The sequence below is a fragment of the Erythrolamprus reginae genome, unplaced genomic scaffold, assembly GCF_031021105.1.
Source record: "Erythrolamprus reginae isolate rEryReg1 unplaced genomic scaffold, rEryReg1.hap1 H_2, whole genome shotgun sequence".
NCBI lineage: Eukaryota > Metazoa > Chordata > Lepidosauria > Squamata > Dipsadidae > Erythrolamprus > Erythrolamprus reginae.
Window position 1 is genome coordinate 355,717 of NW_027248473.1, and position 12,545 is coordinate 368,261.

Genomic DNA, 12,545 nt, shown 5'->3' on the forward strand with positions numbered 1-12,545 from the left:
AAAAATGGTGTAAGTTGCATTCACATTTGACACTGGGGGTGTCAAAATCACCACATTACATTGCCGTCATGTGACATATCACAATCTTTTTTCCCTTTGCGGAGCTGGGGTGGGTGTGGCCTGCATGTGACGCATCCAGCCCACCAGCTGTCAGTTTGACACTCCTGCTGTACATAGTCACAAATGTGGGCTGGTTACGGGCTAGTTACGGGCTGAAATATGGTCATGTGATCATGGGAAAAGACAGCTGCCAGAACTTTAGAACGGCTTTTTAGTAGTTATGGGGGGATCCATTGTGATAGCTGAGCAACTGATTGTAAATTAAGGACTACCTATATATGCCAACTCTTCAGATACATTGGATCTCTTCTTACGAACTTAATTCGTTCCGTGACCAGGTTCTTAAGTAGAAAGGTTTGTAAGAAGAAGCCATTTTTCCCATGGGAATCAATGTAAAAGCAAATACTGTAATGTGTGCGATTGGGGAAACCGCAGGGAGGGTAGAGGCCCTGTTTCCTCCAAGGAGATTCCCAGAGAGGCCCCGTAGAGGCTTCTCCCTGCCTTTTCCGGCCCGGTTTCCTCCTAGGAGATTCCTAGAGAGGCCCTACAGAGGCTTCTCCTCGCCTTTTCTGGCCCTGTTTCCTCCTAGGAGAGTCCTATAGAGGCCCCACGGAGGCATCCCCCTGCCTTTTCCGGTTACAGTTTCATAGGCTTGGGTTTGTAAGTGGATAATAGTTCTTGAGAATAGGCAAAAAAATCTTGAACACCTGGTTCTTATCTAGAAAAGTTCGTAAGTAGAGGCGTTCTTAGGTAGAGGTACCACTGTACTTGTAAACTACCATCTGACCTCCCCACAAATACATCCAGATCCTTTAGCTATTCCTGATGCGATTTAGACACCAGACTCTTCACAAATCTAATAGCTTTCCTATGAACTAGTTGAATTTGTCCATCTTTTTTTTTTTAATGGACACCCAGAAAACTGTATTCCAAATGAAGTCTGAGCAGGGTCCCAGTACAATGAAACAATTATTTCTCATGATATGGACTCAATGCTTCCCAATGGTAACATTAACCATTTTAAATAGCTCTAAGCAGTCTAGATTCTCTTATCAACTCTGGTGTTAATCAAACACCAGATCTGTTTCATATGTACATTACTACTGTATCAAGTCTTACGCATGCCTTTTATTTTTACTAGGCAGATTCGGAATCTCATTTCTTCCTGTCATTTTAAGTCACTGCTAGAGCCTGACCAGATCTAGGTTTTGTCACACCTTGGGTAGGGCTATTAAGATTAATGAGTTTTTTGTTTGGCAAGCCCTATTCCGATAAGACTGCTGTCACTCTGGAACCAATCCATGGCTCTACAATAAATAAATAATGGAAGGAGTAAAGGAATATATGAGGAAAGATGGGCCCAAGATCTTAGAAGTAAAATGCCTCTGGAAGGTTGGGAAAATACATGATCTTTTAGTTATAAACTCTCTTAAATTAAACCATGAGAGAAAACTTTAAAAAAAAATAGAATAGCATTTTGTTACTGTGTTTATTTTCCATAAAATAATACTTCATCTTCAAACATGAAGTTTAAACTCCTTATTGGGCTATTTAAAAAAAGAACAAAGTCTTCAATAATTTCAATAGAGTTTTAAAAGATCACCAGAAGGTTGTTCCAATCTTGGAGCCACCTATGACTTCTTTGAGACTTTAATTAAATAACCCCAGGAAATAAGCTCCTGTTGCAGATCCTCATCTACCACCCTGATCAAGGACACTCAGAATTTACCGTAATTAAGTGCATAAAGGAAAAAAATGTGAGATTGCCTAACACCACTCCTCTCAATTAGCCTCCACTGCCCCTCCCTCCGGAGGAAGTTCCTGAATATTCTCTCTCTATAAATACCCCCAATGGAGAAGAGTTTGATTCACAGCAACCCAGGCATCCGTTCTCCAGTGACCTCCCGAATCACAAGCGCGTCGTTTTCGAAGAACAGGGCGGAGAAAGTAGGCGAGACCAAAAGTTTTTCTGCAGAAGGATGAATTCAACACGGAGTAAGTAGCGCTCGAGGCAAGTCCTCGGGGAGGGCAGCTTTTTTGGCGTCTCTCGGGGCGAGGGCTCCCCGGAGCGCTTTTCTTTACGATTACTGGGACTATTACCCACCTTTGCTGCTGAGGGAAAAAAGAAGGACAAGTCCCGGTTTACCTTCCTGACCGGTCGCTCCTCCTTAGCACCGCCTTCAGGAATGTTTAACAAGCTCTGAAAAACGCCCAGGTGGGGAACCGTTCTCTCCGCATTTTATTGTAGGAGAATAAAACTCGATCTGATAAAATTCTTTTATTTTCAGAGGTCAGGACTGGCCTCTGTACGTTTAAGGGGGAAGGAAAGGGGAATTCTGGTACGTGCCTCGAAGTCCTCTCCAAAGGTTCAGAGAAAGAAAGACGCGGCTTCGTTTTCCAGCCTACTGACATTTTCACTTTTTTTTCCCTTCACCAAACGAGCTGGGCAACTGGGTTTCGAAAAACCCGCCGTAGCTCTTGCGGGGACTCACGTCAGGCGAAGGCAAAGATTTGAAAGGTTGCCACTTGATAGAGACGCCCCTGACTTGGAAAGGTTGGGGAACGAAAGCGGCAGGACCCGTATTTTAGGCTGAGTCTCGCTTAATTTGCTGCACGTGCTAGAACGATAAGAGTAATTCTGACGGAATCAGTTTTCCAACCACTTGCGCTCAGCTTAGCTCCGTTTCAGAATAGCTCGAGCTATTCCACTTTTCCTTGCTTTAACGGAAGCGAAGACGGTGGTATGGAGCTGATAAATTATAATCGTATTAAAACTGTCTAATGGTTTCAGCCTTTTAGATATTAGTATCAGCTAGATAATTTAGTGCAGCTCCTAGAAGTGGGGTCCAGTTTGTTTGTTTTTTAATGACCAACCTCTCCTGACCATTGTATATTCTTTTATTTTCCCAGGTGGTCTTCTTCTGATCAGTTTTGCACTTTCTTGGTTAACGTGCTTAGCTGCACCTCATGCAGAATTTTCTGGAGATCCTGGTTTACACCAGTTTGTTTCAAAAAATAAGGAGTTTGCCATCAGGATAAAGGCTGATCTCGTTGCATTGAATGAGCTTGTGGTAAGTATATTTTAAAGGAGTTGGGGCTATGTTATCAGCATTTACCAATTGGCTTTTGAGTCAAACATGTATTAAATTGCTGTATAATAAGTTTCTTTCCAACAAAAATTAAGGAATCTGTAGTGGGAGAGGGAAATAAATAATCTATTGATTCCTTGTATAGATATTGGTATAACTTCAACGTATAGGATACGTTGACTAAAATGTTTGCCAGCTATGTTGGGTAAATCCTCCACTACAATGAGGGTAGTTTTAGTTTCTTCTTCCAATATTAAGTTTTAATTCAATATTTTTAACCTGGAGATTTAGATTGGGGACTAGATTCCTAGTATTGTTATTGACATTTATGAATTTGAGATGTAATGTAGCTACATGAAATTCTATTTTTGAAGTGGTAATATAGCTACGTGAAATCCTATTTTTAAATTAATATAAAATTTATAAACTACGCTTATTATATTGAAATGATACAGCAGAGTCTCAGACAAATGGAAAATGTTGAATTGTGAAGGGGAACAAAGTTAAATGTATTGAAGCAATAAACTTGAAGTCTTTTGATTTGCTTCCACTGAAATGTTATTTCATAGAATCTCAAAGTTAAAAAGACCCTTTAAATCACTACTTAAATCAATGCATAATTTTAAATAACAAGGGAGGATTTGGGGAGGAATCTGAGTAATATAAACATATGTGATAAGATAGCACAGATGTGGCTTTAAAACATTACTACTTTTGATGGTGATGGTGCTTTCAGTCTACACTTAGATGTACTACTGTAGTGCCTCACTACTGATACCTTCCGTAGAAGTTCTTGTATTCTTGAACAAAAGAAATATTAATCAGTGGACCAATTAAGATATCTGTTTATAACCATGGCTATGCTACGGTAGAGAGTTTGCAGTTGACATCTCTTTTAGTTAGTAGAAGATGCTTCAGGTTATAAAACCACATGGGCCTGCAATGCAATTGTTGAATTTGGTCAACAGCCTATCAAATCCACCCAAACACTTGTATGAGTGGAAAATCAGTGATCTTGCATATGTTGAATTTTTGCAGCTGTAATGAAGAAAACCAGTATTTAAAGTCCAGCAATATCTGCAGAGCATAGAGTTTAAATTTAGGAGTACAGAAGACTTGGCATGAAGGACATTACTTAGAGATGCCTTGATGCCCATTGTAGCAAAATTCCTGGTCCTACTATAGTGACATAATTGAGAAAAGTGGTAGATTAAAATAATTAGAGCATTATGCATACAGAAAAATCAAAGTTCATAGTGGACTGAAATTTTCACATAAAATACATGGAACATCATTCAGATATGGGTTCCTTTTCAAGTACTTCCCATAAATTACAGCTCAGTCTTCCAGTGTGCTAGGAAATGCATGTTAATCTCATGCATTTCCTAGCACACTGAATAGATTCCCTCCCTACTAAAATCGCACAAATGTTTCTGTCCCATGCTTCCGGAATATATGTAAGATTGTGCCAATTCAGAATGTCAAAGCTCAAGGGAGAAAATAGTTTGCAAACAAGCCAGCAAAGTTTGGCGTTCTTGATGTCTTCCTCTTTGGGTGTTGGGAGGAAATATTTTCATTCAATCTGTCAAACAAATATGAAATATATTGTAATTAAGGTTTACTAAATACAAAGGGAGAAAGTCCAAGGGAGTAGAATTACCTACTTGATCCTCCTTTGCAATTCTTTAATTTTTTTTTTAGTTTGGATTGTGTACCTAGTAGTTCATATAAGGGCTTATAGTGAACAAGGCTCTAAATTCAGAGGCCAAATTTAATATTTATTTTAGGAATAACCCTTAAAACAGTCCTCATTGTAAATTGTGCCAAGTTGTACTCAATTTTAAAGGGTTGAATCCATGTTTCACTGTACTATATTTAAAGGAAGCCTCAATGAATCCAGTAGGATTTTTAAAAAACTATTTCTCCACTAACTTCTAGTGTCTTTATAAAATCACTCAGATGTTATTGAAGTGATATTAAAGTTATCATTACTTTTGTTTTGGTCCAACAATAGCTGGATAACTCCAAAGGTGCTGTAAGCTATTAATGAAGAAATTACATTACTCACAGCTAATTTTTAAGTTTGATTGGTTTTCACTGTTTAGCTCTGCGTGGCTGATATGCATTCAACTCCCTATTTGTAGTAGAACATAATATGTTAAGCATGAGGAAGATGAAAAGATTTGTTAATCATGAGGAAGATAAGATGAAAAGGGCAGTCAAAATCTCCTAATTGCTGGAAGTCATATCCAATAATCCTCATTACCTCCCGAGATTTCCATATGCATTACTCATGTACTTTAAAGCATCCTGCTTAAAGATTTAGAAACTTGGTAGGAAATTTTAAATATTAAGTCTCAAGATAAATATTTGCTGTGTCAGAATGCAGCCTTATTCAGCCCTTTTCCAGCTATATTCATATCAGCCTCACAGAGCTAAATAGTGAAAACCAACCAAATTTAAAAGTAGTTTTGACTAAGATAATTCATTCATTAATAGCTTACAGCACCTTCGGAATCATCCAGCCTTTGTTGGCCCAAAACAACAGTACTTTAATATCACTTCAATAATATCTGACAGATTTTATGAAGATACCAGAAGTTAGTGGAGAAATGATAAAAAATATCCTATTGGATTCCTTAATAGTGAAACTTCGATTCAACCCTTTAAAACTGCAATTTGGCACAATGTACAAGGAGAACAGGATTTAGGATTATTAAAATGGTCTTTACATTCATATAAGTAAGTTAATATGCATTCTTTTAAAATGTACATAAACTTTGCTTTCATTGGGTTTTGAAGTACAGTATAGCAAAAACAGGATTGTGGGAGGAGGAAGGATTTTGTAAAACACTGCTTTTAGGCAGCAAGGATATAAAGCACTCAAATATGTTTGCTCTGGTTTTTTTGGGAATCCCAGAAATACCTCTTCATTAAATATTTTTCTTTTCCCCCCCCCTCCAGCGTAAAGCATTCAGCTTTGGCAGCAACAGAGAACTGGTAACGATAGAGAAACTCTTGGGCATTTATCAAGTTAACATCTCTTATTGCCAGCAGGACCCCTGTGACATGGTAAGTAGCAACACCTATCTGATTTGTAACTTAAGAGCATTTCCCCCCTCAATGCAAGAAGTATTAGGGTAGCAGCACATAATTTTGTAAGAAATCAAGGCAATATTTGGGATTTTAAGAGCATCTTTGAGTGTTCTCATAAACAGCCTATGTGCTGTCTAGACCAGGAATAGGCAAAGTTGGCTCTTCTATGACATGTAGACTTTTAAGCCCCAGAATTCCTGAGCTAGCATGATTGGCTCAGGAATTCTGGGAGTTGAAGTCCACAAGTCATAGAAGAGCCAACTTTGCCTACCCCTGCTCTAGACTAATGGCTGCCTAGGCTCAGCAAATTTAAGATACACAGACTTCAACTCCCAGAATTCTCCAGCCTACATGATTGGCTAAGTATCCTTCCTTATAAGTAAACTGAAAAGGATGTTTTTTAATCACCTTTCTAGGTTTTGGAGATCCTTTTTTTACCCAGACTGGGTCTTCTTTCTATCTGGTGGTTGTTTTGTCTGAGAAGACAGAGCGTTTGACTCTACCACCAACTATTTTTAATTTCCTAAAAATGGTTTTGGAAACTATTTGGTTCTCAGAAGTGTACTCGTAAGCAAAGATACTTCACTTTGTCATATTGCCTCCTCTGTTTTTCTTTCTTCTGAAGGATAATAAATGTCTTTTAAATTAGATTGAGGTAAGACATGACCCGTGCTGGTGCTCAGGGGGATCTTTTCCAATTTTAAAAGTTGTACATATGTACAAATATACTCTCTCAGACTGTATTATCCATAATCAGTTATATTGTAAAAGTACTGCAGACAAATCAAAGCAGAAATAAAGCAATATTGATTTTAAGCCAGTAATGGTACTCACTCCTGCAGATGCTCACCTACCTTGTCTGTGAATGTGCTATACAAATGATCTTTCTGACTCTATTTCAAGTTTTTACACATTCCCCTAACAAGAGTAGGTGTATTCTGTTGTAGTTCCATGTAATATCCATAATAATCTAAATCAGTAGCTTGATTTCATTGGAGATGAAATAATCGCCCACCTTTTTTCTAAACTTAATAATCTTAACCTTTTTAATGGGGTTTCCACTGACAAAACACATGCCTTGTGTAATATTTGACAACTTTCTTATAAAGTACATAAGTACACTTAACTCCTTGATGGGTGCCTACTTTAAATTTGTCCATTAGTACTACGGTATCAGATTCAACTTGGAAATATTTGTTATTCCTTAAAAGGTGAACAGGCAAACCCTAAACATGAAATAAGACAGCAATGCACTAATATTGCTTCTGCCATGCTCATATCCTAGTTCCAAAAATGTACTCTGGGGTTGAGTCTAGATGGATTTTTATTTTTTTAAAAGCAGACCTTAGTTTCAGAGTGTTCATATTTTACATATCTATCCAATATAATAATTTTGGGCTAGCCAACATCTCCAGAGAAGAATATTACAAAATAGGTAAATATCACTGATAACAGCATTAGGAGAAAATTTCCGTCTTTTTTCCCAGTAAACATTTCTTAAGAGCTATAAATTCAAGTGTAGTGTATAAATTTTCTACATCTATTTTATTGTTTAATTAACGTGTATGCTTATTTAATACACGTTTTTCTGACTACCACTGTTTATAACTTTGTCAATTTTTCCCTGTTAATCTATTAATTTCTAATATACATTGGCTCATCATTGCTTAAAATGGTAGAGAAATAGAGTCACTCTTATGCTTCAGTTTCCCCTTCGTTGCTTAATTTAAAACAGTAGAAATTGTTCATATTTATTCATATTAAGCCAATTCTAACATTTCATCCTGGATAGTGTCATTGTTTCCTTATCATTAACCTCAGTTGTAATTAACATAGCTTTTAATTGTGGCACAGCAGAATCGGGTTTGTTTTCAGAGTATATGTACATTTTATTGTGGAAATCACTTTTTTTCAATTTCAATAACCTTGTCCTCTTTCTGAAGAGCAGTGCTTGACTTGTCTCTGAATGCAGAAGTTGTACAACACCATTGTAATCAAAGAAATATTTTACTGAAATTTGTGTAAGAAAAGAATGCGTGATAACTTTTTGTAATAATTCCCTATTACATTTGCATTATGTAGGAAAGATGCTTCAATCAGATACAGGCTGGTCTCCAAATGTACTTCAGTTACCTCTCATATATTCGCCAAATCTTAACAACTTACGCTGACCAAGTCCTTGGTGTTCAACTGGATATTTCCAACTTGTCCCGCAACATTCAACAACAGGTGAGGAATTGCATAAATATTCTTTAAGTTGGGAAAAGATCAGAGCCAGGTATTGAGGGTAAACCAATCCCATTCTAAGGGAAATATAAGAGATATTTAGTATATGTATGAGTGTGTGAACCTGCTTTAACAATTTACCTGGACATTAGCAATGTTGTCTTGGGGAATATTGATGAACTATGAAGATAAATTTCTAAAAATTGCAGATATGGAGAGTACTTTAGATTCAATTTCCAAAGGATACATGGAGCATGACTATAGCATTGGTTGCATCACTCACAGGCTGTATCTTTTTCTGGGATCACACAATAAGTGTGAAAGGGAAAGCCATTGGGATTCTTCTGCTAATTTTAAAGTATCAGATCCAAAGTACTCTATGGCCCTGGTATTTTCAAGATGCACACTACTCAATCCTCATAGAGAAGCCATATCCTTGTGGTGGGTGGATGCTTTTATATGGGATCTAAGAAGCGGACTGTTTAGGCTCTCAGATACAGCCCAAAGTGCTGTGTTTGCAGGAAGGGTTGTGTGTTTTCCCCCCAATTACTGCCCCATTCCACCTTCGGGAATAACCTTTGTTGCTATTACTTGTTGAACAGCTGTATATCCAGTCTTGTAAAAGGAAGGAGTGTTGCCTTTGTCATTTTCTAAGCATAAATTTCAAAGTAATAAATACTTAGGCTTTTGCTCTTCACATTTTAAATAATCCTAGGCCCTGGCTTTTGCGCATCTTTCCACTGTAGTAAACTTTTATTTTATATGATATGAACATTTTTCCTGTTCATGCATTAATCCTAACATATACAAACTGCTGCACTCTGTGAGATTAGGCAATCCTTCATGCCTGCCTTATAAAATTGTTGCTGCAACTATGGTAGGTCAGAGAATAGGGATGTGTGGATGCATGAGGAAGTAAATATTTCTGAGTGTGTTGTTTTGCTTACACTAGCTCAGATATGTATTTATGAACAAATCTGTTGACCCACTGCTCGTTGTGGAGAAAAAATGCTTCTCTTTGCTTTTCTGATGGCTGGGACCATGTTTTTCCCTGCCGGGTTAAATTGTCCCTTGCCATGACAAAACACAGCTTATTTATTAAAATAAGGTCATTGAAGAATACTCAGAATATAATAGTGACAACATTGGACGAAATAGGATTAATCGAAGAGTAACATGCAAGGCTGATTTGGATGCTGTTGGAGTTAATATGCAAATGTTAATTATTAATATGAAATTCCTCAATTTCTCTAATCTTTGTTTCAGATGGAAGAAAGCAGTTTGACCAGCGTTATCTATCCACAGGCAGAAAATGAGCCTACCTTTGTGCAAGTTCAAAGAGAAATTGGAAGCTACCTGGTTCTCTGCAAACTCCAGATATTTATGGATAAGATTTTCCGGGCCCTGAGACACTGTAGCACATAAAGAGAATCTATGGAGAATTCTCACCAAAGACTTTGAAGTTGAAATAGTTCTGTGAAAAAAAGCAAGTCCTAAGACTTGCTTTTGCATAGCAGGACAGCTTCGACGGGTAGAATTCCAGCTTCTCTGTCTTTGTTTTTAATTTATTTTAAATTTTTATACACAATTTTAAATATACTGAAAGTAGGGGGGCAATAAAGTAATCCAGATAAATTTAGCTCTAAGAGAAATAAAAATATTAGCTGAGTTTGGACAACAATGTTAGATTAGACTAAAATGGAGCTGGGTTGCTTAAGACGCAGCATATTGTGGAAAGCCATTGTCTTATATTGTGAACACTCCATTCTCTTAAATCACTGTTTCTCAACGTCAGCAATTCTGGCTTTGAGGAAAGTTAAAGTCTTAAGAGTTGCTAAAGCTGAGAAACACTGAGTTAAGTTGTAATTTGTTTTAAATCTGTTTAAATTTTTATATATTTAGCATTTACTTCAAATGATTATTAGTACAGTATTGAAAGAAGAGTATCTCACACATATATGTGGAAATGGGAAAATTTGCCTTCAGAATCTTTCAGAGATCTTTTGCCACTTGAGAAATTACTGCAGTTAAAACTTCAGTTGTTTATGACTGATGATATAAGAAAAATGGATTTCCCTCCAAAAACATCTAATATTTTGCAGTGAAATGTACAGTATTCTTACAATGGCAAGTTCCCAGTTCACTCCGCCTCTTCTTTCTCTGATGAAATACCACTGTGATCAGTTTTTAATAGTTTGTTATGAGTTTTAATTTATTAGCATATTTAATATTTATAGTGTCAGAATTGTTGAATCTTGAATTTGGACTTCAGTACTAGATATTTATTTATTATTTATAGCAATGCTGTCAGATGAACGGAAAGCAGTTGTTTAGATTTCAGCCATTCTTGAGTGCACAGTTCACAGTGCTATTGCCATGTGTGGCATGTAGGTTGAGGTACATACAACATTAAACTATTGTTTAATATTTAAACATAAGAGTACTAGCTGGTGGTAGCTAGACAAAACTATAGGATGAAACACAAGAGAAGTTTGCAATGCATGTCTTTATTAGTATTTGGGGCATACAATATAATCTATAGTCTTACTATTTTTTTACCGATGCAAAATAGACTGCAGATATGCCTGGTCTCTTTTTAGAAGAGGTTTGATTCATAACTTCCCTCATCCTCTATCATTTGCTGTACTGTATTGTGCAGAAAATAAATGTAGCATTAAAAGGTCAACAACTCTCAGACTGCTTAACCTTGCTTTATATACAGTAATCCTGGTCCAAAATGAATTCTTGATTTAAAGCAAACTAATAAACAGCACTCCCTCTGTCATTCTGTCAGGCTATTTGCTAGACAGCTTCTGATATCACGAAGCCACCTATGTTATGTCACCAGGCATAATCATCTTCGTTTTAAGACTCTGGTGATAGAGGCAGACCAACTCATTCTAACAAGGCCAAGTGGTTAAGTTGATACCATTTCAAGTTTTAAAAATTCATAAGTATAAATGTGTGTGTTCATTTGCTGTAAAATTCTATGTAGAGGTATTATTTAATAATTATCTAAGGATCTTATTTATGTTACAGTGGAATTTAAGTTATCATTTAAATGATTTTAACACAAAAGTAAACCGCCATTAGTTGCACTCAATTCCTAACTACTTGAATACTATGTTTGTTTAAATGAGCCCTTTGCTAAAATCAATGCTGATTTCTATGGAATCCCATTGGGTTCAAAATAGCTATTCACTATGGGAGAAAGTTATAGTAAATTTGTGTGCGCGTTTAAAGTTTACACAGAACTCTTGTCGTTCAATTTCTCCAGCTGCTAGTGCCTGCTATAACTGAAAGAAATTGAAATTATACTGCTTGAACATTGTATAGTGTTACTATCTTGAATCTTGTTCGAAGGCGCAATTTCATCAAAACTTTTGACAAAGGATGTTTTGTTTTTGTGTTTAGTTATGTTATAGCCATTCACATTCCATTTGAGTTAAAATGTCAGTATTCCTATCCGTCAGTTCTTCGAAGAAATAAATTGTAAACAGCTAATCTAAGCTGTAAGTACTTGCATAATCATGGCACTAAGTATAATGTTACATTTTTATCTGTTTTTAAATAAATTTTCTATCACAGATATCTTTGGTGTATTATTCTCATTCTTCTAAGCTTTTTTGAAAATGAAGTTGAATGAGGAACATATAAAGCTAATTTTCAAAATGCAATGGCTCCTGCCACCTGCCCTTTGAAATACCTTGCTCTCTTCTGGATGAAGTCTTCTCCCACCCTTCTGATCTTCTATAAGGCCCTGAAGACTTGGCTCGGCCAGATGCTTGAGGGTCCAACTGCAGAGGGGGAGGGTCACACTGAAGGTGGTTCATGGATCAATAGCAGATTCCACCTCCCCCTTGCTCCCCACTCACTTTTTATCATAATTTTAATACTTTATATTTTAATTTCTACTAGATATATATAAAACCCAAGAGGCAGGGTAAGGCTAGGATAGACTAGTTTCTACTGGGATCACCTGGGCTTGAAGTAGTGGAAACCCCAAGAATGGAGGCACTCTCTGTACAAGTTAAATTCTTCAAAATACAAATACATGCACATGTATTTGAGATT

General features: G+C 36.7%; 1 protein-coding gene across 1 annotated transcript; it reads left to right on the top strand.

The window, feature by feature from the left end:
* The first annotated feature begins 1,919 nt into the window (after positions 1–1,919).
* Positions 1,920–12,060, top strand: LOC139155469 (myelomonocytic growth factor-like). Its single transcript, XM_070730606.1, has 5 exons — positions 1,920–2,055; positions 2,971–3,131; positions 6,114–6,221; positions 8,328–8,474; positions 9,738–12,060. Exons 1-5 carry the CDS (start codon positions 2,040–2,042, stop codon positions 9,894–9,896), a joined length of 591 nt encoding a protein of 196 aa, XP_070586707.1. The 5' UTR covers positions 1,920–2,039; the 3' UTR covers positions 9,897–12,060.
* Positions 12,061–12,545: the final 485 nt, after the last annotated feature.